The 23,480-nt window shown below is 35.8% G+C and overlaps 2 protein-coding genes across 2 annotated transcripts; one reads left to right on the top strand and one right to left on the bottom strand.

Moving 5' to 3' along the window:
* Positions 1-2,898: 2,898 nt before the first annotated feature.
* LOC148957681 (uncharacterized) lies at positions 2,899-10,499 on the top strand. Its single transcript, XM_089114916.1, has 4 exons — positions 2,899-3,533; positions 4,746-4,808; positions 6,328-6,561; positions 8,175-10,499. Exons 1-4 carry the CDS (start codon positions 3,492-3,494, stop codon positions 8,688-8,690), a joined length of 855 nt encoding a protein of 284 aa, XP_088971042.1. The 5' UTR covers positions 2,899-3,491; the 3' UTR covers positions 8,691-10,499.
* A 1,708-nt stretch (positions 10,500-12,207) lies between these two features.
* Positions 12,208-23,272, bottom strand: LOC135684345 (phospholipid scramblase 2). The gene is made up of 7 exons (XM_065199878.2): positions 22,888-23,272; positions 18,448-18,528; positions 16,723-16,924; positions 16,058-16,190; positions 15,279-15,396; positions 14,317-14,375; positions 12,208-13,537 (listed from the first exon to the last, which is right to left on the bottom strand). The coding sequence occupies exons 1-7, from the start codon at positions 23,021-23,023 to the stop codon at positions 13,511-13,513; spliced, it is 756 nt and encodes a 251-aa protein (XP_065055950.1). The 5' UTR covers positions 23,024-23,272; the 3' UTR covers positions 12,208-13,510.
* Between the last annotated feature and the right edge of the window lie 208 nt (positions 23,273-23,480).

Here is a 23,480-nt window from a genome sequence, read left to right as displayed (position 1 = left end):
ATGCCTAACGAGTAAATTATATTATTCGCGCATTTTCCTCAAAAATCGATCTTAGTAGTTGTTGATTCATAAACTGTGCGCGCCTTTCTTTGCCTATTTTACTTTCTTGGAAAACGGCTGTAAGTTTGGAGACCTCGGAGAAGTTACTACAGGCGAGGATACGGAGAGCGTTGGTGATAATTTTCAAGCAATAATACTAAATCTCAAACAAACATGGAGCTACGCATCGGTTGTATGTATTTAGGTCTTACATTTTAAATATTTTGTCAGAATACCTTAAAATTGGAGAGCTAATAAAGAAAATAGTGCCAGAACGTAAGTGACCGGTTTTTTCAGATATAAAGCTGTTCAGAAACTTCGTTTTTTGCAAGCCATAATAAAGAAGCTTCTTTGTCAGCTGTGTTTTCGTCAAATTAACTGTATTGTCAGAGGTATTCCGCGAATAATTACTGTATTGCAAGAGATCTTTTGATCGGAATTCCGAAATATTATGTTTGGAAAGTGTCTTAAAGGGCATATGTCGCATTAGCAATTGGCTAATAAAACAAAAGCGTTTGGAGTGGAATTTCATTGTTTCGTGACTTTTCATTTCTTCTTAATTAATTTTAACTGTCGTAAAAATTGACCCTCGATTCCATGCTTTGTACTAAACAAAAGATATAATTGTATTGCATTAGCCAATCATGTTCACGACACTTGCCCTTTAAGGTTTTTTAAAAGCTAGAAATACGACAGGGTAGAACTATTGCCGAGCTAACAATCGTTCACTGGTCGTCTTTGGGAAAGGCGCCTCGCTTATGAAACTGTCAATGGAGCTTTCCGGGTTTTCTTTCGTAGTAAACTGTCCGTTATTTTCCACTCTTTCTGAAATCAGTAGCGATTTTGCAAGGCCTTTTTGCCTAATTTTTATTGTTGCAGGGAGGCTTTCCAGTTTTAAAATAGAAATTGCTTATATCCGTTAGTTTTTACTGTAATCACAAAGTGCTTGTTTGGCAGCTGCTTATTAAACCAATCAACAAAAAATTTTGTTGTTAATATGTATGCGCTTCGAGTTTTGTTTAAACACATGCACAAAATTCAGATGTTTTCTTGAGAAATTGTACATAAAGCAAATTGTTGTGTGATGCTAGGGATGTGGTAAGCACCTGCTAGACAACACATTACCGCAAGTTGGTTTTAGAGGAGAAGAAACCCAATGAAACTAAAAGCAATCAAATCTAAGGCATTAGACTGCTTTCTAATTTTCCCTTCACAGCTTCATAAAATAAATCAGTAAGTACTTTAAAATACTTTGTGATTAAGGAAGTCGTAGCAGTGATTCTGAGCATTGTATCTAATTTTTATGTTTAGCGTCTTGTGACTTTAAATTGTACTTACGGATTGCTGAAACTACTTTGTCAAAGCCTGAGGAGATGACAGATTGGTGATTATTCAAATTTAATTTTCAATTATGGCGTTCTGTCCCCCACAACAACCAAGTCACAGACATTGGTTTTGTACAGTGTCATCTGTGCTATTTCTTCCTCTTCTGTGCCCACTAAGTGTTAAACTAGGATGGATGTTCAAAGGGCAAGCCACAGTTTCGACTGGGCACTAGGTAATGATTTCAGATTGGAACTTCAATCTTTGTATTGTACAAGTTTGCTCTTCATGCATGTAGTTTAGATCAATTAACGCTGGTACCTAGTTGTAAGAAAGAGTTTAAGTTGTGAGTCTGGAGGGATTCTCGAATCAAACTAAGTTTCATTAATTTCCATTATTTGTTATAATTTCCTATAAACATCTTGATATTTTATCATAGGTGGAAAAATTTCAAATTATGCTAACAGATTATCTTTGAAAGAGGAAATATTCTATGTTAGGAGTAGATTATCAACATGATCAGACTAATAATAGTTATCAACACCGTATTGCTGGGAGTAAGGGAAGGCAGGGGCGGATCCAGGATTTTGGTGACTGGGATTGGGACCACGCCCTTCTTGTTTATGGAACACGCCCACTAGATGGGCAAATGCTACAACCATGTGTGTTTGTAGTCGCTTCGTATTCGTATTCCTTCGAATTTCTCTTTTCTATTTCCAAGGACGCCGGAGAAGGGGTGTGGGGGGTCAACCGCCCCTTTTGTCCTTTGATAGAAGAGGCAAGGGGGTCAGACTGTCCTTTTTCATAAATTGCCCTTGAAAGAGGCCAATTGTAATAATCAGAGAGATTCATATGAAATTCTTAACTTCTCAAAACTTGTAAAATAATTCCTTAGCCAATGTTCAAGATACCTACAGAAGATCGAAATAAAATTGCAGTTACGTTGGAATTTGTAGAAGCTGAGAATTATCTTTCAAATGCCCTTTTACTCAAGCCTGCCCCCCCCCCTTGCCGCTTGGTCGTTCCGCCGTCCCTGTCTATTTCCTAGTTGGTCCTTGCCTTTGAAGATATATTACAGGGAACACAGGTTGTGTTCATATTCTATTGGTTAAAAGGCCATTTTCAAACCTGACTATAGCTTCACTATAGCTCGCGCCAAAAATTTTAGCACGGATTTCATTGTCTTACGTGCCTTTTCCAGAGCAAATCCCCAGATCAACTATAGCTCGGAATATCCACTATAGCTCAATTATGGTTTGTTACTGTCAACAAAGAACGGAACTTCTGATTCGTCTAAGTTTTACTATTAGACAATTCTGCGCTCAGTGTTTTACAAACGTTGATAGGTAGCAGAGAAAGATTAAACACTTGGAAAATCAAACACGGAGATTCTGACTATAGCTCGAGCTACAGTTGCTATAGTCTGGATCCGTTCCTGGAAAGTGCCTGAAAGAAGTGACCAGAAACCGATAGTACAAGGAACGACAAAAATATTTAATACAAGGAACAAGAAAAATTTACTTAGTTTTGGAAAACTTTAAGATATTATCGTGGTTTTACAGTAGTATTTGTTAAATCAAGAATTTAATCGTTTTAAAATATGATTAGGCTAAAAGTAGAAAAGGAATTTGCTTGATGCAAATCAAATTTGCAATCGAAATATGTTTACAAACGCGGATTCAAATTATCAATTCTTGCAAATTTAGAAAGGCTTCTGGCTAATGCTAGATTTTTTTCGTTGGTTTTTGTACTTGTAAAGTACGTTATTGCGTACTGTTTGTGCTGTTGTCGCTGCAAAGGCGCTATGAACTAAATGATCACGGAACAGCCACAGGTTGCTCGATTCAGTTTATACATGCAACTTGAAAACTGTGCATCCGGTTCACTTCTGTGAGCTATGTTCAATTTTATTGAAAGTTTTGCCTGAATAATTAATAATCTGATTTCAGATGAAAGTCTGGGAGTGAAGCGAAGGGCAGCTGCATTTGTTTTAATTGCCTATTGCACATTGTCTGGTTTTTGTTCGTTTGAGTCGTAAAACTGCAATGCGTTTTTCACCGTCGAAACCTGCATAAATCCGGAAAAATACCACACAAAAAAGAAACGAAGAGTTTGCCTTGCGACTAGCGATGCTTATGCCCGATTTCAAGGAAGTCGATGCCCCAATAAAGGTATTTATTTGTTTACATTCTGCTTGAGCAGCGTTTGCTACCTCGGAGAAATATTTCTTGCCAGAAATCTTCGTTTGTACACTTTATATTCTAGATAGATTTTAGGTAAATCAGATACAACTATATTTTTACTGATGTAGAATGGGATCTGGTAACTAAAATACAACTCCGTCTACTCCAGCTTTGTGATTATAGTGCACATAAAAAGTTAGTAATTCTGTGAGACTGTACGTATTCACAACTCCCATTGTTTAAAGCTTTCGCAAAGTCTTTTCAACAAAATCTCAAAAATGGATTAAAGATTATTACTTTTCTTTTCCTTATACGCTACCAGGCCTAACCGTTCCGCAGACAATACTCGCTTAAAATTGCTGTGAATTCTCCAATTAGCCGCAAAGCTAAATGTTTTCAGATAGAATTTAAACGAGGCTGGAAGCTTAAAAAATTTATTTGAAGCTCTTTTAGAAAGATTCTTTGTAAACTTTCTGAAGGCACTTCGATAGACAAAACGCCTTGCCTTATCTTGCCAAAACAAAAACAATATTGATAAAAAAGACATTTAAAATGCTTCGTTTATTTTACTTTCTCGTTTGAATTTGCTATTTTTATGGACTAAAATTGACATGTAAGGCTACTTCAAATTGTTCACTTCAAGGTTAGGGGCTAATGCGAAAAGGACTTGTACGGGGCATGGTTGCTTATTCGAGGAGTTAGAGTATGATAAAACACTGAGCCTGTTTATAATTTTCTGCTCCTCGGACAAAGCTACGTGTGTTCGAATTTCATAAATCATGCATTTTTTGGCTACAAAAGCACATTACATTGTTAGAGGGGGGGGGGGGTGGGGTGATGGAAAAGGTCTCTATAGCACCAACGATAAATTCTTGATTGAATATATAGAATTAAGTTTCTGATAAATATGATTTTAAAAAAGATCTGGTTGAGTCCCAAGTCCATTCGATTTCTGCTACTGTCATTTCAGTTAAGAGTGTTTTGACCACGTCTACAAAAGACCTAGCTTGACCAAATGATATTTGATTGAATATAGTTGCAGTCCTCTACATCGTTTTATGTGACGCTTAAGCATCACCTTCCTCAGTTTGAACATTTGTTTTTGAACACACTTAGCATGTGATGAGTATAAATCGTGTTATTGAATATTTGTTACTTATATTATTACATACTTATGGTATTAACATACGTATTTTCAAGACAATCAATTCAAGCCTACAGCTGGTAGAGAAGCTAGAAGAAATGCAAATACACAGTAAAGAGGTAATTTTAAAAAGTTTTGATCGTCAAATAAAGACACTTACCAATATAAAGTAAGTTGTTTCGCGGTTTTGATTTAGCTAGAAGTTACTAAAGGCTAGAATATAAAGCGAAATGAGATGCTTTGTAGTAACTTTTTGCTGCTCTGTTTCAAACATCCAAGTTAGTTTTTTGTTGTTTGCAGTTGAATTCATTGTTTATCAAACTATCCAGGGCATCTTCATTAGGCACGTAAATAATAGGGGGCGTGGATGGCGTGACGCCCCCCCCCCCAAAGGTTTTTTCTAACTATTATGACCAAATTTGTAAATTTTATAGCCTAGGATTTTTGGATTTTAAATGTATAAATCTTAGACTTTATTAAAATTAAAACTCTGGAGCAGGCACATCTTCTAATCGTTTTTAATTGTGAAGCACTGTCTCCACTGGATCTCAAATCGCACCATTGCATCGTTTGTTTCCTTTTTGACAGGCGTTAAGTTGAATTAAATTATTTTGAACAGGCAAGGTGAAGTTTAAATTTTACCATCAGTTTTGATTGAGCCTGAAGTTTTGAAAAATCATTCCCTGTATTGATCAGAACAATTGAAAGTGGGAATTTTTTAAGAAACAACGAGTAGCCAATTCAATTGAAAACATTAAAAATCTTTCATTGCTAGAAATTCTCAACGCTTCTTAATGGGTGTATGCTAAGCTCCCCCTGCACTTTGTAGACCTCCTTGAATCTTATCATAAATTGCTATGATAATGCTAATGAGAAGCCACAAAACATTGATCAAAGAAGCTGCAGCAGAAGTATTTGATCAAAAAAAAGAGTGTTTTATCCTACGAATTGGGCATATGCACTTGCCCTCAGATCACCTATTTCAGTTCCAAAAAACAAAGGACATTTAGCCCTTTGAAAATTGTAAAAATTTTCATTCGATAAAGAACAAAAGATAAAATGGTCAATTCCTTGATGCTTCTATATTGTGAAAAAGATATTTTATATAAAACTGATCTGCAGCAAATAGCTTTAAGATGAGCAAAAAATGAAGAGAATTGCTGTTAACTGACTTGAAAGAATGAATTTTATCAATAAACATATCCAAGATCTAGACTGGTATGGCTTTGATGTTGCTTAACATCTTACGAAAAGATCAAATGTTCGTGTTACGTTAATCAAATTTTAGAGATTTCCTTTATCTTCTTTAGTGTTTTGATGCTTAAGACTAATTATTATAAGTAAAATGTTGGTAATTATACAGAACCTAAAAATCTGGAATAAGCCATGAGGCTATTTCCAAATCAATTTAGTAGGTACAGAAGATTAACAGGTCGAAAGAAAAAATTCATCAGGTAAAGTTGGAATTCTCAACCTTCCACAACCCCCCAAAATTAGCCACTTATTTACGTCCCTGGTAATTTCAATGGATTATAAGCTTTTGGCCTGTTGTCTCAAAATATTATCAATATCTGTTGTTCTGTCACAGTATTTCTGATACCTGCGATCTGAACAATTTTTATGCCAACTGTTTTTTAGGAATTTCCAGATGTAATTGCGTTAAATGTTGGAGGTATCATTTTCACGACGACTAAGGGAACTTTGCTAGGAGACCCAAACTCGATGTTGGCAGCGCTATTTAGTGGGCGTTACAAGGTGCCACGTGACCCTGATGGAAGATTTTTCATTGATAGAGATGGCAGTCACTTTGAATACATTCTTGCGTACTTACGAGGAGAACGAAATCTCCCTCCAGCCCATGTTGCATTAAAGGTGATTTTCAATTTCTTGCGAAGTACTTGTAGATTTTTTGGTCGCAGACTTTTAGCACTTGACTTCTTTTTATAGAAACGTATTCCTTTAAAGTGATGTTTTATGAAAAGGAGTGTTACATCAGGGGTGCCATGGAGGGGACTCGGAAGGCTTAACCCCTTTTGTCAAAACTTCAAGAGATTTTGGGAAGGCTCAGGTCCTTAATTGACAATTTGAATTAATCCCTTATCATGGTTTTCATTTCTCATTAAATGAGCAGTTTCTACCAGCCTTTTTAAGTGGGTATATACAGAGCCGTCGAGAGGCAGCTCAGGCCCAGGGGTGATTCACAAAACTGGACCCCCTTAAGAAAATTTCCTGTGGCCACGCTCTTCAATCGCCCAGGGAACAAGGGAAACACCCCTTTCAGGTACAATTGTTAAAAAGTTTTTTAAAGGATTTTTACTAGAATGTGGAAAAACATTTTACAGGAATCAAGGACATGTGGGCATTTCTCTGCGATTAACATACAGGCGTTGATTACGTATAAGTAGCTGAAATAGTAGCTTTTTTGTGTTGTAAATAGATCTTGTTACTTTATTACGGGCCCCATAGGAGCACGGGTCCCGGACCTTTTGCCCCTCCTAACCCCCCCCCCCAATTAACGCCCCTGGGTATATAGGTTGAATTAAAAGGCAAATAGTTTGAATGATTTCATATAGACGAACGATCTTTGACACAAATCCAAGCCCTTTTGATGTGCCCATGGGTGTGGTCTTGGTGTAACTTCTAAAGATGCATACAGCACAGCCCCCTCCTAAATTTTTAGGGCAGCACCCCTGTTTAACATGTGTTATGAAGCGCAGAAGAAAAGCCCAGAAGTTAGAATCTGCTGTTGTTTTAAACGCTTGTTACAGTGGTAGAGGAAATTATCAAAATACAACTGTCCTAACAACAGGTGTTAAACAAGTCGATTTCTGGTAGCAATTATGCATAATGCTATTATATGTTTTCAGACAACTTTTCTTATTTGATCTGATAATGATATAATGGTTAAAACTCAAGTTTGCAACTGAAATCTGGCTTGCTCTGCAAACTTGAAGTATGACCACTTAAACTTTCACCAGCTTTGAAAATATAACCTCACAGCTGTGGTAACATATGCTTACGATTGTCACGGTAGATTCATTTTCCCAACATTATAAGTTTATCGTTACTTCTGCAAAAAGAAATTTTCGACTTGCTTTCATTGCCTTACCACCAGAAACCGAGCCCTAAAATGACCAAAGAATTAATAAAATGCAGTACGGATCAACCACAACGTCAAACTGCTAGAACATTTTTGTTTGAAAGAAAGAGTTTCTTATTTGAAAGAAAGAGTTTCTTGTGACTTATTAAGCGCTCTATTTCATGTTAACTTTTTGTGTTTCTAACGTCAGGCAGTTAAGAAACTTAGTAGCAAAAATAATTAGTGCTTATGCCTGGTGGCGTAGATAGAGGGGGTCAGATGGGGTGAACATTGGAATTCAGTAGCTTTGTGTTTGGTATCAGGAAAAGTTTATTCTCATCTTAATCGCATATTGTCGAGCTGAATGAAATATATTATATTAACTCTTTCCTTTTTGTTGTTCAAGGTGCTAGAAGACGCAGAATACTTTCAGATAGAAGGCCTAATCGATGCTTTACAGATCTATCCAAATGTGTTCAGAGCAAAGCTTTTGAATACAAGAAACGAGCGCTTCCAAACTGACAGGTGGAAGCGAGAACTTGTACGAAACTGTCAAAATGCCTGTTTACAGAGTTTGTCTACTACGTCAAAGATCCTCTTTGTAGGCGAACACGATCTAGAAATATTGCACGATGAACCATCATGCGTTGGAAACCAGCACTCATTGGTAGTGACAAAACATCTTAGCTGTGGACCCAAGTATTATCACGAGGATTTTGAATATCTAATGGACCGGTTGCGGAATCCGCATTGCATTATAGAAGGGTTAGGACAAACTGATATGGAAGCATTTGTTTCACACTTGAAGAGCCAGTTAACTGATGAAGGATATAACTATTTTTTAATGGAAGAGTCAGCCTGCTGCAGAAACAGTTGCGACCTTAATTTGAAGTACTATTTCCTGGAGATAAATTGGAAATGAAAGAGCCTGAGATCCAGATGTATCGAATATACGAATGGTTCCCCGTTTACCATTACTCAGTGGGTATACCCACGAGAATATGAACGGGGGTCTTTGTACTGAGAACCTCTGATTCCAAATACTGGCATCATTAAAGCTTTACATTAGTGTATATATACAAATGTCATGTTTCCAAAAATTCTCATAATAGTATCCTCGAGGTCCTTTGATATCCCCAACTTTAATCTTAGATGTGTTATACCAACTGATCGATAGATATAAACCTTCGAAAATTTGCGTAGAACCACATAGGCCCTAAGACTTAACTTTTTTATACGTTGTAAATTATTGTTTAAATAGAAGCTGTTGTTTTCTTACTTTGTGATATATGCCAAAAGATACACGGCATTACACCCGAATTTCTTACGTTAACATAACATCACCAAGCTATCCAGCATATCAACATAGGGATTATTTAATGCAGAGGACATGGAATGAAATTTGCTGGGAATTATTGCGTTCATGCAACACGCGGCCAAAACATATTCACTACCTATGCTCATACAATACCTCTTGGCACTGGATATAAATCCAGCAAACATAAGGTCACAATGTCTTACTTACAAAAGCAAAGCGCACATGTAAGCTGCAGATGGGCCTATGGTCACTTTTGTATCAAAGTACACATTCTCGACAATGTATATGACATTTCAGTGCCTAACTTTACTCATTGTTTCATGCAAGCCTAAAAGGTTAGTAAAACAGTCTAGTTGAAATTGAAGTAGCTTGATAGTCCATCATTAAGGGCTTTCCATTATTTGGAGATTTCCCTTGGTGATAGGTGAATAAATGTTAATGTTAGAATAATAAATATTAGATTAAAGATGAATGTTTTTTATAAAAGTTGTACAAAGCATATCAAAATTGAAGCATGTCTCTTACTTTAGTTATATGATCATTCTATCGATAAAAATGTTGTTTTTGGTAAAAAAAAGTTGCTATGGTAGTTGCATTTTTATATGATAGTAGCATTTTCGTTTAAAGATCCGTTTTTGCAAAACTGCGACCCATTATGCAGCAATTGCAAATTCAAAAGCGCCATTATTGAATGGCTGAAGCCCCTTACTAAGAGGGCTGTTTGAATATGGGCCATTAAGACCTCGCAAACTTTCCAGCCTGTTTTCAGAAACTGTTGTATCCTTTAATAGAGAAAGATCTCACTCGCAGAGGCGTTAGCTATGAAGGCTTATTACCCGAGGAATTATACAAGGGGGTCATTGAATCAAATAGGGGGATGGTAAAAATTAATGAAAGTTTTCATGCAAATGGCTTGTTTTGAAAGTTTTTCATTCTTTCAATATAACTGCCAGAATTTATTAACCCTGGCTAAAATGTGGCAAAATACGCTTCGTTTAATTAGCTTTTTCTTAAACCCAAATAGAGTTTCATTAATATGTTACCGTGAAGCTCTATATAGGCTGGGGGCTTATGAACGATTATTCCCTCCAGGATGGGGGCTAATTCGAAGCGTGAGGGTAGGTGGAGGGTTTAAAGCAATGGTGCCTAAACATGACGATAGTGTTTCAAGACGATTTTCAAATTTGGTTCGTAGAAGCAATTGAAGTAACATTGGGGTTGCAGAATACTTGAAATCAATTTTATTCACAGGAGGATTAAACAAAAATTGTCCTATAATTTCCATCTTGAAACTGAAGCCTTTTAGAAACGAGCCCAGGCGACGAGCACCTCCCGATAAAGAAGAGCAGCTCTGTGGCTGAAGTCCTGCTTGTGTCCTTAAAGAGTACGAAGTTAACAGACCCCAAATTGTACCTTTAGCCCACAAGCATCATGATGGAAAAACCCCCAAAGGAACATTTTAAGAAAGCGATATCCATATATTGAAAAGCGTCGGAACGATTCACCAGTTACCGTGAAGCTCTATATAGGCTGGGGGCTTATGAACGATTATTCCCTCCAGGATGGGGGCTAATTTGAAGCGTAAGGGTAGGTGGAGGGTTTAAAGCAATGGTGCCTAAACATGACGATAGTGTTTCAAGACGATTTTCAAATTTGGTTCGTAGAAGCAATTGAAGTAACATTGGGGTTGCAGAATACTTGAAATCAATTTTATTCACAGGAGGATTAAACAACATTGGCTAAAAATTCCTTTGAAAGGCAAATTATCAGGTCCAATTTGAAGTTACCGAGAATTGCATCATTTTTCGTATTTCGTACCCTCTCAAGAGATTGCTATTTAATTCCAACAATGAACTGCATGCCAAAGAGGGTCCCGAGAGGTCTGGAAGATTCTGTTTCAGATGGCCTATTTCGTAAACTCAATTTAGGGCTAGAGCTCAATTTAACTTAGTCTTATGCTTGCGGATCAAATTTTGAAGGCAATAGAAGTGCAACAGGAGCAGTAATGACTGACCAAGACATAAAAATCCATTCAACATCAGAATTGGTATAGGTATGTCTCACTTGACATATTTGAAGCCCTAAACTTTTTGTAGAAGTAGCTTTGTGTACATGCTTCGAGAGTTGGCGCTTCCAAAAGTTCAGCGGTTCAACCCTTTTGGGGAATTCGTAAACGATTCATCGAAAAAAATTCTCCTTGGTATTCAGGGTAGCGTTGCATACAGAAATGCGACCTTCATAAAAGACTTCAAGAAATGTTGGTCAATATACTCCATTTCAGTATCACTTTAGCCAAAATAAAATCATTTAGAAAGGATTTTTTGGTATAGCATAATCAATATATTGCTGTCTGAATAAATAGGCTTTGAAAGGTTTCGGGAAAATTAGAGAAATGGGGATACAGGGCACAGAGAGGATGTAACTATCTAATATAAAACACACGTTATCAGTGTTTTTTCAAAAGTAATATGATCACAGCCATGCCATTCAATGCCAAAATAGAAGCATGCAAAAGTATACTGTACATTTGAACACTGTAATCGTCAGGACATACATACAAGCACCTGTTAGAATATGAACATCCATAACAACGACAGACTTTAGTAAAACACAATTTAATAGAAACCGCCATATCATGAACAAACTTAATGAAGGACACCCCAAATGGAAACTTCCACAAAATGGAAACCTATCACCAAGGGAAATCTCCAAATAATGGAGAGCCCTTATTGTGGTCAACCCTAAAAATGGACAATTCTTACAATACACACCCTATTAATAGACACCCCCTAATTATGGACACTCCTAACAATTTACGCCCCTTAATGATGGACACCCTTTAAAGATGGACATCCGTTGAAATATACACTTATAAATAATGAATCCCTCTTAATAATGAACAAAAAAAATTGTCCTATAATTTCCATCTTGAAACTGAAGTCTTTTAGAAACGAGCCCAGGCGACGAGCACCTCCTGATAAAGAAGAGCAGCTCTGTGGCTGAAGTCCTGCTTGTGTCCTTAAAGAGTACGAGGGTAACAGACCCCAAATGGTACTTTTAGCCCACAAGCATCATGCTGGAAAAACCTCCAAAGGAACACTTTAAGAAAGCGATATCCATATATTGAAAAGCGTCGGAACGATTCACCAGCAGTAAATCAATTTATTTTGATCTGGCAAATTACAAAACAATAGGATTCAACATAATCATCTACATAACAAGACTTATAGTTGCCGCATCGTCTCACATCGAAACAAATATATGGACAAAATCAGCAGCAAAAACAATCTCTAAATAAATTTACAAAAATCACAAAAATAGTCAGTATTTATTGATTAAAAATCACATATTCTAGATTGTAATCATTTACAAAAACGACCACATTTACGGTTTTAAGTTTTCCAATCGTAGCTGAAAGAACTATGATTAAAATTCAATTGAATTAACTTTACAAGAGAGGCTATAAGATCACAATGGAAGGACAACAAAAATTTGGCTTAACGGAGTTGCTTACTTCTTTAAAGAACTATACCTTAGCAAACCTAGGGGTATAGAGATAAAAACACTAGAGGAGGAAAGCTTGAAAATGATCTTGCTGATTGGTTGACATACTTTCTCCCTTAGTAAAAATTTATCATATTTTAGCTGTAATACATCGCAGTTTTGAATTATGCAAGCGATTCATCTGCTGATTTTTGATACCTGGTTTCCATGGTATTGCAGTACAGGTTTCGGAATAGTTTTAGGCTCTAATGTATGAAGTAAGAACTCAATGGGATAAAAAGTGCCAAAAATTTGCATCTTTACAGAAATAACGTTGATACACCTATCGTGCTAAATTTAAATCTGAAATATATATAAAATCTAATCAATTTTAATCAAATACAGGCTCAATCCTCGTATCCAGGGAAAAGCCTCGTGAAATCAAATACAAAATGTTCAGCACAATTGGGACACAAAGTATATCTTATCTTAAGAAACTTGAAAACTTCATTTATCGCAAAGGAATTTTTCCTTCACTAAATTTAGCAGTTAAAACTGACTTACACTAAATTTTTTCGCATAGATACATTGAAGGCATTAAGGTAGCTATTTCAAATTCATACAAAACATAACTGTTAGTGGAAGCTGAGATTGTATCACGTTTGGATAAATGAACGAAAAAAACAGGGCGTTAGAGTTCTATGTAGTACTCAATAAAAACTGTTTGGATCACAGAATATCAACTTTTATCGGGAATTGTTTTTCCATCTCTTGGTTCACCGTAATTTTCTTTATCAATTTTACGCAAACCAAAATATTTCTGGTTCACTCTGTATATACAAATGGATTAAGGAAACTCTTAATCAGATGAAATAGACCAACAATTCGTACGATTATGATACATTCTTCCTGCATATTTTTTTATGTTCGTCAAAGTCTTCTTACATTTGCTCAAAATAGTTTAAATGCTAAAAAGGAAAATAAAACAATAAATTCAAATTTCGAATAATAATCTAAAAGCTTAAGACTAGGAATTCAAAGGTTTTCGGTCCCAAAGTTCGCCAGACTACCCAAAATTTAGATATAATATGAAATGCATATCCTTAAACTTAATTAAAATTTGCAAAAATCCAAAAACTCAATCAAGTAAATCAAAACATTTTACCTTTCTTATAAAAGTGATACCCCGAAATTTAAGGTCGTGCTAAAAATTACACTCAAAATCCATGATCATGTTTGATAATCAATAACCTAAAATCTATTTTATCTTGAAGAATGGTACTCCAAAAAATGACATACCCCGTACCAGTGTATTTGGATGTTACCCCCCGGGATTAAAATATACCTGTTTAATAGTACAATACAAAGGAAATTTTTTTTGTTGAAGGCAAAAAAATGGCTTGTATATTGTGGCATTTCAACCCATCTAGTGTTTTCTCGAATACCCTCTACTTGATTAACTTTGTAAACTCGAAGAGAAGGTAAACACTATTTCACAATTGCAGAACATCTTGATAAACGAACATAAAGGTGAGGTTATCCAACGAAGCATGGGCATTGAAATCTTTGACGAGGGAGGACAAAATCAGTTCTATCCTTACGAAGACTACTGTTGACCAGTCTCTAAATTATTGCTCAATACTCTCAAAAAGAGCTGTACATGCATAGTGGGTGATTAGCCAATTTCTAAGTCAGTTTTATTTACGAACGATATTTTTATTTACAAGAAATATTGAAAACAACTTACAGCTAAAACAAGTGCTCCCAAAAGAAGAGCTTTTTCATTAGCACCCATTTCACGTGGGACTAAAAAAGAAACATGCATAAACATTCAATTGTACTAAAAAAACAAATAGTCTTTCAAAGTAGTTTTATACTGACGACAACAATAACAGAAGGCATAAATAAAGTTAAGAAGTTAGAAACACCCGGAGATTCCAAAATTGGCTCCTTTAGTAGTAAAAACCTCCTTAGGAATATGGGGACGTTTTTCCTACGCCTAGACACACAAAAGAATTTGCCAAACATCAACACGAAAGACATAAATTATAATGTTACAGGACTTTCAAAAAGCAAGTTGACATGTATGGTTAATTTTGCATCGACTGGACAAAACAAATCATATGTTCTTTTTTTTCATAAGACTGTCGATTTGAACCAGTCATTTGACCAGCGTATAACAAAATTCTGGCTTCCTAGTTATTGAATCTGAGGACGTGTTCATAAAAATATACATACACTAATGTCTTGGTCTATTTTTGGGTTCTTTGGTTCTTTCTTAAGTACCAAAGTACTTTCTTTTTATCTCTGTACCTTTCTTTCTTGTTCATTTTCATCCTTCTAATTCATTCATTTCTTCACTTATTTACCTTTGATTCAATTATTCAATTGATTGATTGATCCATTCATCCACTCATTCATTCATGCATTCATTCATTCTTTCATTCAATTTGTTCATTCATTCATTCGTTCCTTCATTTTTTTAGTCATTCACTCAATATTGATTCATCGAACCTCTTTTGTCTACTTTCCTCTCTATTTCTAATCCTTCCGTGTACTCACCATTTTACTTTTCTACATACAACATAATTTCTTCATTAAAGGTTGCCAACTACAATATTTTCCTTTAAAGCTCTTAAAAATAAACAGTTTGAAAAGCTTCTTGCTGTATAACCAAAATCAAGCGATAATAGTATTTTGCCTACTTACAAGTCATTGTGGTTTTATCAGTGTCTGGAGAAACACAACAACTGAAAATTCCATCGCAAGTTCCTTGCCACTCATGGCCTATTTCCCCAATGTATGAATTCCATTTGGATGAAAATATCTGTAAAATTATTTCAGATATCAACAATACAAGATCATTCAGATTTAAATTTGCTACTAGAAATCCTGTTCCAACTTTTAAGCTTAAAAGTAAAAAACCTTTGTGGTTTTCATCTGGATGCCTGACAATATACTATTCAAGCATGTGTCAGAAATATTTCTCTGTGATGATCATCTCATGTTTTTTATGATGAGAAGTTGATTTTTAGAGTCAAGCATTTCATGCAGGTGTGTATATATGCAAGGCCGCTGAGAAGGGAGAACAGCGGCGGCAAATTGCCTTAGGGTTTCGAGGTCTGGGGGCCTCATACAGTAATGAATTCTATGAATTCTAAGAACAGGCTTAATCAAATGTGACAAATATATGCCTTAAAATAACAGTGTTTTGAACTATTGCAAGAAAACGACTTCAAAAATTTTCTGAAACGTATTTTAATCTAAAGGGCGTGGTCGCAAAAATTCTATTTTCGCTCCGAATACAAGGGGCCTCGTCTTTCATTTTTGTTTCGGGGGCTGCAAAACCTCTCGGTGGCCCTGTATATAAGTAAATAGCCACGCCTTGGTATAATTGTTACTCAAAGTGTACTTGTTAAGAAACTCTTGAATGAAAATACGACAATCAATAAAATAAAAAAATGAAATATAAAAAGCTGGCTACCGACCCTGAAAGTCGTAGTAGTGCAACACTCGAATTTACATGCAGGACCCTCGATCTTCAAAAGTTGACGGTTTTCTGAATCATGAACATCATAATACAAAGACGGGGGTAAACAGCTGCCACAAGTGTCCCTTGGCCTAAAGGGGAAAGAGGAATACTTTATTCAGCAACACGAAAATATGTTGCTTAACTAGACGGAACGAATGAATGAATGCATTAAGACAAGGCACTGTTTAAAAGGCAACATATACTTGGACCAAATAGTCCTTTGCTTTGGGTGCACGCACAGCCTAAAACCCATGAGGATTTTACATGAAACGGTGGTAAATTTCAGTAATAGGACTTCTGTAGAAATAATACGCACGCCAATTCTTAGAGCGTATGATGGAACAGGTATTGCAATACTGTTGGGCAACACTGAATTTTATTTAAAAAAAACATTACCACGCTTTGGGACACAAGCATTAAAGCTTACAAGCCAAAATCACATTCCAGTTCACACAAGGGACAGTTATACATTTAAAAGTAATTAATGTTGCTCTTATTAGCACTACGTAGTGCATTTGCATCTAGAACCACAAACGAACTTCGTTGTTTTGTAGATTACCAAAATACTTTTCGAAAAAATTATAAGTGTCTAAATGCTTTTCGACAAAAAGCGCGACTTACGAATGATTGACGTAGCCGAGTATTCTTCCACTGGACGAGCGTACAATCATCCCGGGGGTACAGGATGGACAAAGGATCGGCCAGTTACAGTTTTTAGGGTGTTCCAACCACATGATTGTTGTTCCGCTTGAGTCAGTGACTCGAAGATCACATTCTCTCTGATTACAACAGAACAGCGCCTTCAATACCATGTTGTTTGAAGCTAAAATAGAAAGTAAGCACACGATTGACACTTATATAGAATATATTTCAAAATTCAAATTGAAAGAAAAGCAGGACGAAAATGAGGGGATTTATATGTATGGAAAGAGCAAGAGAACTATCGTAAAAAGACAAAGGTTTTCGCAAGAAGCAAAAATCTTCTTTTTAATGTATTTACCAATAGATGATGATAATATCATCATTTGTGTTGGAAAATTATGTAAAATATCAACGAAAACAGATTTTCATGTTTCAAGATAAGGAGATAAAAAATGACGAATATCTAATGATGATTATCAACCTGCAAATATTTTTTGGCATTAGACTACGCTAGAAACAAAATGACGCCATATCTTTAGACATTCAACCGTGTTGTTAGTCAAGTGCAGAAATCTCTAGACCATCGTCCTAATTTTTCATTCATTCGATTGTATATCCCAAGCCAACATTAAAGCACACAGATCAATTTTGAGGAGATACACTATACATTACTGAGCAGTAGCTAAAAGCAAATACGCCGAGGGGTAAAACGATAATTAAAACGATGTCTTAAGGTGTAAGAATAAATCAGCTGGGAATCGTATTAAACCAGAGTTGGGATAAATGCAATTATGGCTTTAAATGATAGTTTCTTTCCATATACGTGGGACCCATGTCAAAATTAGCAGTTAAATGATTTCGTGTCTGACAGTTGACAACTGGAAAAGCTTCTAAACGAATCGGCCACCAATTTCTATCGCCAAATCACATTATACAGGCAAATTTGAGGGATTCATCGGGGAGACGATCAAGTTTTCTAATGAGTGAGGCAGCTCTCCGTTTTGGAGTCAAAGGCACTCTCATTCCAGGACCGAGGCTTGCCTCACTCATTGAAGATTTTCGCTCGCTCGTCTCCTCAACAAGATAATCTTGGTTCTGTAAGTCTATCCATTCAATGAAACTATAAATACACATGGTAACTTTAAATTACACTTAGTCAAAATGGGGAATGCATCGCATACTCTATTTGAAAATCAATCAGTTTTTAGTTATCAAAATGTTTCCAGAATTGAATCCTAAAGTTTATTTGTTCTCGAACAAGGGGCTAATCCAATAATGGTAACCGTGAGCAAACAAGTTGAATCTTGATATACTTTTTTATTTATTTATGCGTAAAACAATTGACAATGAACACAATATACAAAACGATACCACAGAGAGCATGGAAGTGCATCACAACCCTGTGTTCATTAACAGTTAACTACAAGTCTGTCCCAAAATATAGACAAATGATGCAGGCTGAGGATCAAGTTGTTGGGGCTGCATTCAGAGCTCTCCGTTGTGTTATGCATCATCTGTTTCGATTTTGGCACAGACTTTAGACACAAATAAAACTTAACGATTCCAAAATTCATCATCTGTCATCTGTCAATCAAAAATTGTCCAATCAGTGAGCGTGTTACCACATATATGCTTATTGATTGGCTAAAATTGACAAATGGTTTGAGCTGTATCTGTCGATGAGGAAATGCAAGTAGATCATACCCTCCTCATTAACCATCAACAGAGGATTGTCCAATGACTTCTCGTCAGTTGCGATACAATATGTGTTCGGAGAGTGCCATGCTGAAAAAGTAATAGCCTCGACTTGAGTAAAGGTATTGCAGCTATATCCTCAAGCTAAAAGATTAATAGATGCTAAAAAAGAAGACTTTTTAACAGCAATTTTTACCGGAAAACCTGGAACACCAACATTAATATTACTACCATGCATTATTCTTCCTGGAACAACGTCGATAGTGAAGGTGAATACGAAACAATTCACGCGGAAAAACAAACTTTCTGGCCTGCTACGTCATTTTGACACGTAAATTTGATTGTGTCATAGTGAGAGTTTCATGAATTTGATCAAAATTTACATAAAATATAGAACCATAGTTTTTGGGATATTGTACGACAGTATATTGTGTTCCATTTTATAACAAACCCCAGGCACTTTGTCAGTTCGTTTAGAGATGAAATGATGGGATTAGTCGCCCTGTTGCAGAGTCTGCCACTCGAGGAAATGGGTTTAGAAAATTAGATTTGATCTCTTAAAAGAAGAAAAGGTCAAACAGTTTATCTGATTGACTGTCTCGAAACCTAAACGTGTTCTACTTTTTAAAATAAACTAAATGAAGATTGGCACAAAGCCACCGCGAACTAGTCTTAGATCGTCCCCGGTTGCGTTTTTTTGGGTTTTTAAACACATATAAGAAGAGTATCTTTGAAGCAGGTCCCAGAACTTAGTTATCAGATAAAAATATTCTGTATCCACTTCCTGAAAACATTCACTTGCAAGGACATAAAAACCTTCTCTCTGTAAGTCAACAGCGATTTGCAGCATAAAAATAGTAATTTCCTTATTTAAGACACAGACTGGATGCCGTAGGGTCTCTGAAGTAGATCTCCATAGATCTCTAAAGTACCCATTCGCGTTGGAGCATCATTTAGAAGCAAATTGCAAGTTTGGAAGCTTTCAGAAAGCGCACCACTAATACAGATTAGCTCAACAATGAAGGGAAATGAAGAAAACATGTTTGATACAGCTCTTAAAATAGAGGGACTATCCCTTGATCATTAAACAAACAACGGGTTCTATTGTAGGATAGATTTTAAGTTGATGGCGGAGAGAGCATTGTCGAGAAAATTTTATAGAAGTAGACCTGAACTTTAGAGACATTTTAACCGATAAAGGGGATATTATAAAACTGTTTGCTTGAAGATTTAGCTCAAATAAACTACTTTCAAAACTTCCTTTTGAAAATATATTCAGCAACTGAAAGGAAAATAGGGAAAACTAAGCAGGACACCTCGGTTCTAAGGTACAGTAAACCTTATTGATCAAACATTACGTTGACCGAAATAGTTGTGAAAAACTTCGTGTGGAACAGGACCCGATATTTTCGTCAACATTAAAGTGCAAATTAATTGTTCGACCATTGTTTTCGAGTGTGGTTGCTACTGGGGCCAATGATTTTGGGGATGTGCAACTTGATTTGGGACCTTAGTGGTTCACCAAGGGGACAAGAGAGTCAAAATTATGCACATTGGCCAGAACTCATAACCTAGCTGTTTGATCGCTCTGAAAATAAGGGACACAGCTGTAATATCTTCAGCCTTGTTATATCACATTTCTGACCCAGACACTCAGTTGTTCACCTTTCTGGTCAAATAACGTCTGGTCTTTGACCTAATAAAAACATTGAAATATGATCAGTGCAGCTTGTTTGCTCATCTATGCACCAATATCTCGACAACTAATGAACAGTAAACTAAGAAATGAACCTAAAGTACCTATAGGCTAATATATATTGAGCAATATCAATTTTAGAGGAATAAGTAACAAGATCGAGAAGTCTTAAAAGGCAATTTTACCAGAGAATGTTTGAAGTGAAAGTCCACATAAAAAACCATCAATATTTAGGCATGTATGGATTCACATAAGATTCTACTTATAATAAAATTATTTGATTAAGTAGGGATAAGATCAAAAGGTTAAGTAGAGATGGATAATGATTGTACTTTTCAATATACTGCTGAATCTTTGTAAAGCCTTTGGGCTACTTATAGAGAGTGGTGATAATGCAAAATGAAAATGAATATAGCAAATTTTTTCTATTACAGAAATTCCTCTTTTGGCAACATTTCTGCATCAAATCTCCTAGATATGCTTTCTATGCTACCAGCCTCACCCAACTGGATAGATCTTTATAACTTTATAGAAGAATTAGATGGACCATATGCTGGGTTGCTGGCAACTGCCATCACCTTTGAACAGAAAAAAAGAAGAGAAAATTGGGTTTATTAGATTAACACACTTTCCCTCCTACAATGATAGAGCCATAAATTTGGAATTGGCAAAACTCCCACCCTTTTTGCAAACGATTCTATGTTTGTTAACGAATACAGAGAAAAGTGTAAATGCATAAATTTTCAATATATTTTACACCCAGTTAACTCTTCAATTATATCAGTTTAAAAGCAAGAAATTATCAAGTGGAGACCAAAACCATACCCTATTGCCTTCTTTTTGTGCATTGAACCTCTGTTCTTTCAATCATGGCAACAGTACAGCCAACATTGAAAAATAACCAAAGTTTCAAATACTGTTTTCCAGTCAGAATTATCCTTGACTATGGGAGGAAGCTTACAAATGACATCCCAAATTTAGATAATCAGTAGGATATGGTAAAAATGTTATAATTTCAGCAAGACAAAGAAAAGACTTTATAGTTATCACCCACTCTTAAAACGGGGTTTTAAGCAACACTTAAATTTTGGGTCTAACATTGTCATTTTTTCAACTTAAAGCTACCAATTTAATTCATTAAGTTGGTTACACTGCAGATTTATGCAAATTTGACATACTTTGTGAAAAGAATTACTGACAAGGTTTTAAAGTTAAAGCTGGATAAGCAGTAAGTGTAATCAGCTTTTATGATTATGCACATTAATACCCTCATAAATTTTCTTAGATGTTCTTTTTTGATTCCACACAGACATCAACTTAGCATATTATAAAAATGGCTTTGAAAAAAGCAAACATTTGAGTGAACTAAAGCTTTTCGTCTGAAACTCTTCAGAGTATAAAACCTCAGAACATAGATCAAAAACTCTATGCTAGGAAATATATATACCTAGTTGTAGACCGAAACAGGCCAATCAGAAATTAATGAGTTTTTATTAAAGTAATGTTTATGAAAGTTGAAATTGTTTCTACCTAGTATCCGAAGGTAGTTTTAGGACACTGAGAAGCTAATGCTTATCGAGCAGTGTCCTGGTCCTTACTCTTGATGTGACCACACCTCGTGAAAGGTAAATGTTAAAGTAAGGGTTATACTGTCTACAGTTGAAAACAAACCAATTAGAGATATAATGTTTCTAGAAACAAAACTTTACATCATGAATCATAGGTTAATCATAAGTGTGTCATGGGATGAAATAATTCAAGGGGACCAATAATCAAAGATTTTTTAAGGATGGTACCATTTACTGGATATTTAAACAAGAAAAGTTGCAAAAGAGAAAGTTGACAGAACATGATCCCATTGAAAAGTCTATTGTCTATTAAAGACACAACTATAAAAAATACTTTTTCACCTGAAAGTACAGCATTTATCACAAACAGGGCAATATAATCCTTGCAAACATTAACCCACAAATTTCCCAAAAATTTTTCTCCCTCTTTGATTCAGATGATATTCTTGCTTGCTAGCTTGCTACATCAAATATAGATAGGCCTCAATAGCATTGTTAATATTTGGAAAAATTTTATGTGTAAAGAAACTAAAATCGTAGAAACACAGCAAAATATGCATTTCCTCTGGAATATAAAATCCTATGTAAGAGCAAAATCCTGAAACTTTGAAATTTCATTTTGATTTCTAAAAAATGGGGCCCCCAAGGATTGCCAGAAGAAACATTTATAACAGTTTCCAATAACTTTTTCAGAATGAGCTGAGAATATATTTCCTTGTCATGAAATTTTGAGCCATAAGGAAACCCAGGCAATCCTGAACAGGTTATTTGTTACCCCCGAATTAAAAGGAAGGGCCTCGACCTGTCGCCGTTCTACTCTCCACTTCAAGTCTGACGTTACTTTTTTTAAATACGTCAAAGTATGCGTCATCATGCAACATCCATATCTTGTTTTATTTACTTTCATTGACACCATATTTAAAAAGCGGCGTTGATGTTATGAATTTTTAATGAAAATGCTAAAAAAACCCAGGAGCAGGTCGTGGGGGATAACAGTCCAATTTAAACTTCAACATGATACGAATGCTTTACGTGACTTGTCGGTATAGTTTAGTTCAGTGTTTGATTTTTGAAAAGTTGTGACCTTACTTTCTCCTATATTTTCATGTATATTGTTAACAACCTGTAAAAATGGGTCTCTAATGAAATAATTTACTTGCGAACATGCAGCAAATGCATACAAACCTTCGCTGTCCTGGACCCTTCGTTGTATTATCAAACGATCAGTATTCTCAAGCAACTGTACGCATTTGCCTTTAACAATTCCATCACAAGACGAAACACTCTGCGGTTGAGACGCGATCGGTTCTTTTTCCTCCATCCTTGATCGTTTTTCCTGCAACAGCACACAGCTTCGACAATTCAAACTTGCTGATGACTTTTATTGTAATCACAGTCGCCTCGATCTGGTTTCTCCTTTGTTCTTATTGTCTTCTTCCGCAAACATAATCGATAATGACACTTATTGAATAGGTTACCTGCCTGGTTCTCTAACTCTGTTGACAGGCCGCGACACTCACGAAAGGCTCTCGGATTAAATGTATCATTCGTTTATGTCTTTTAAATTCTACCTTTAAAAATAGTAGCGAACGAATTATAGACGATTGCAAAAATCAACGAAGAGACTTTTTTGAAACCCTAAATATTAAATCGGTCATGTAATCCCTGGGCGCCCTGAGCCTCAATGACCTGATAAGAAATAAATAACCGCCTCAGTTAAATTACTCGCATGTCAGTACTTTTCCCAGATACCTGATACTGTAATACGTATCACCGGA

The sequence above is a fragment of the Rhopilema esculentum genome, chromosome 21 (genome assembly GCF_057945365.1).
Source record: "Rhopilema esculentum isolate cy_ngs chromosome 21, ASM5794536v1, whole genome shotgun sequence".
Classification (NCBI taxonomy): Eukaryota; Metazoa; Cnidaria; class Scyphozoa; order Rhizostomeae; family Rhizostomatidae; genus Rhopilema; species Rhopilema esculentum.
Note: the sequence above shows the minus strand (reverse complement) of the source record. Positions and strands in the feature narration are given on the sequence as shown.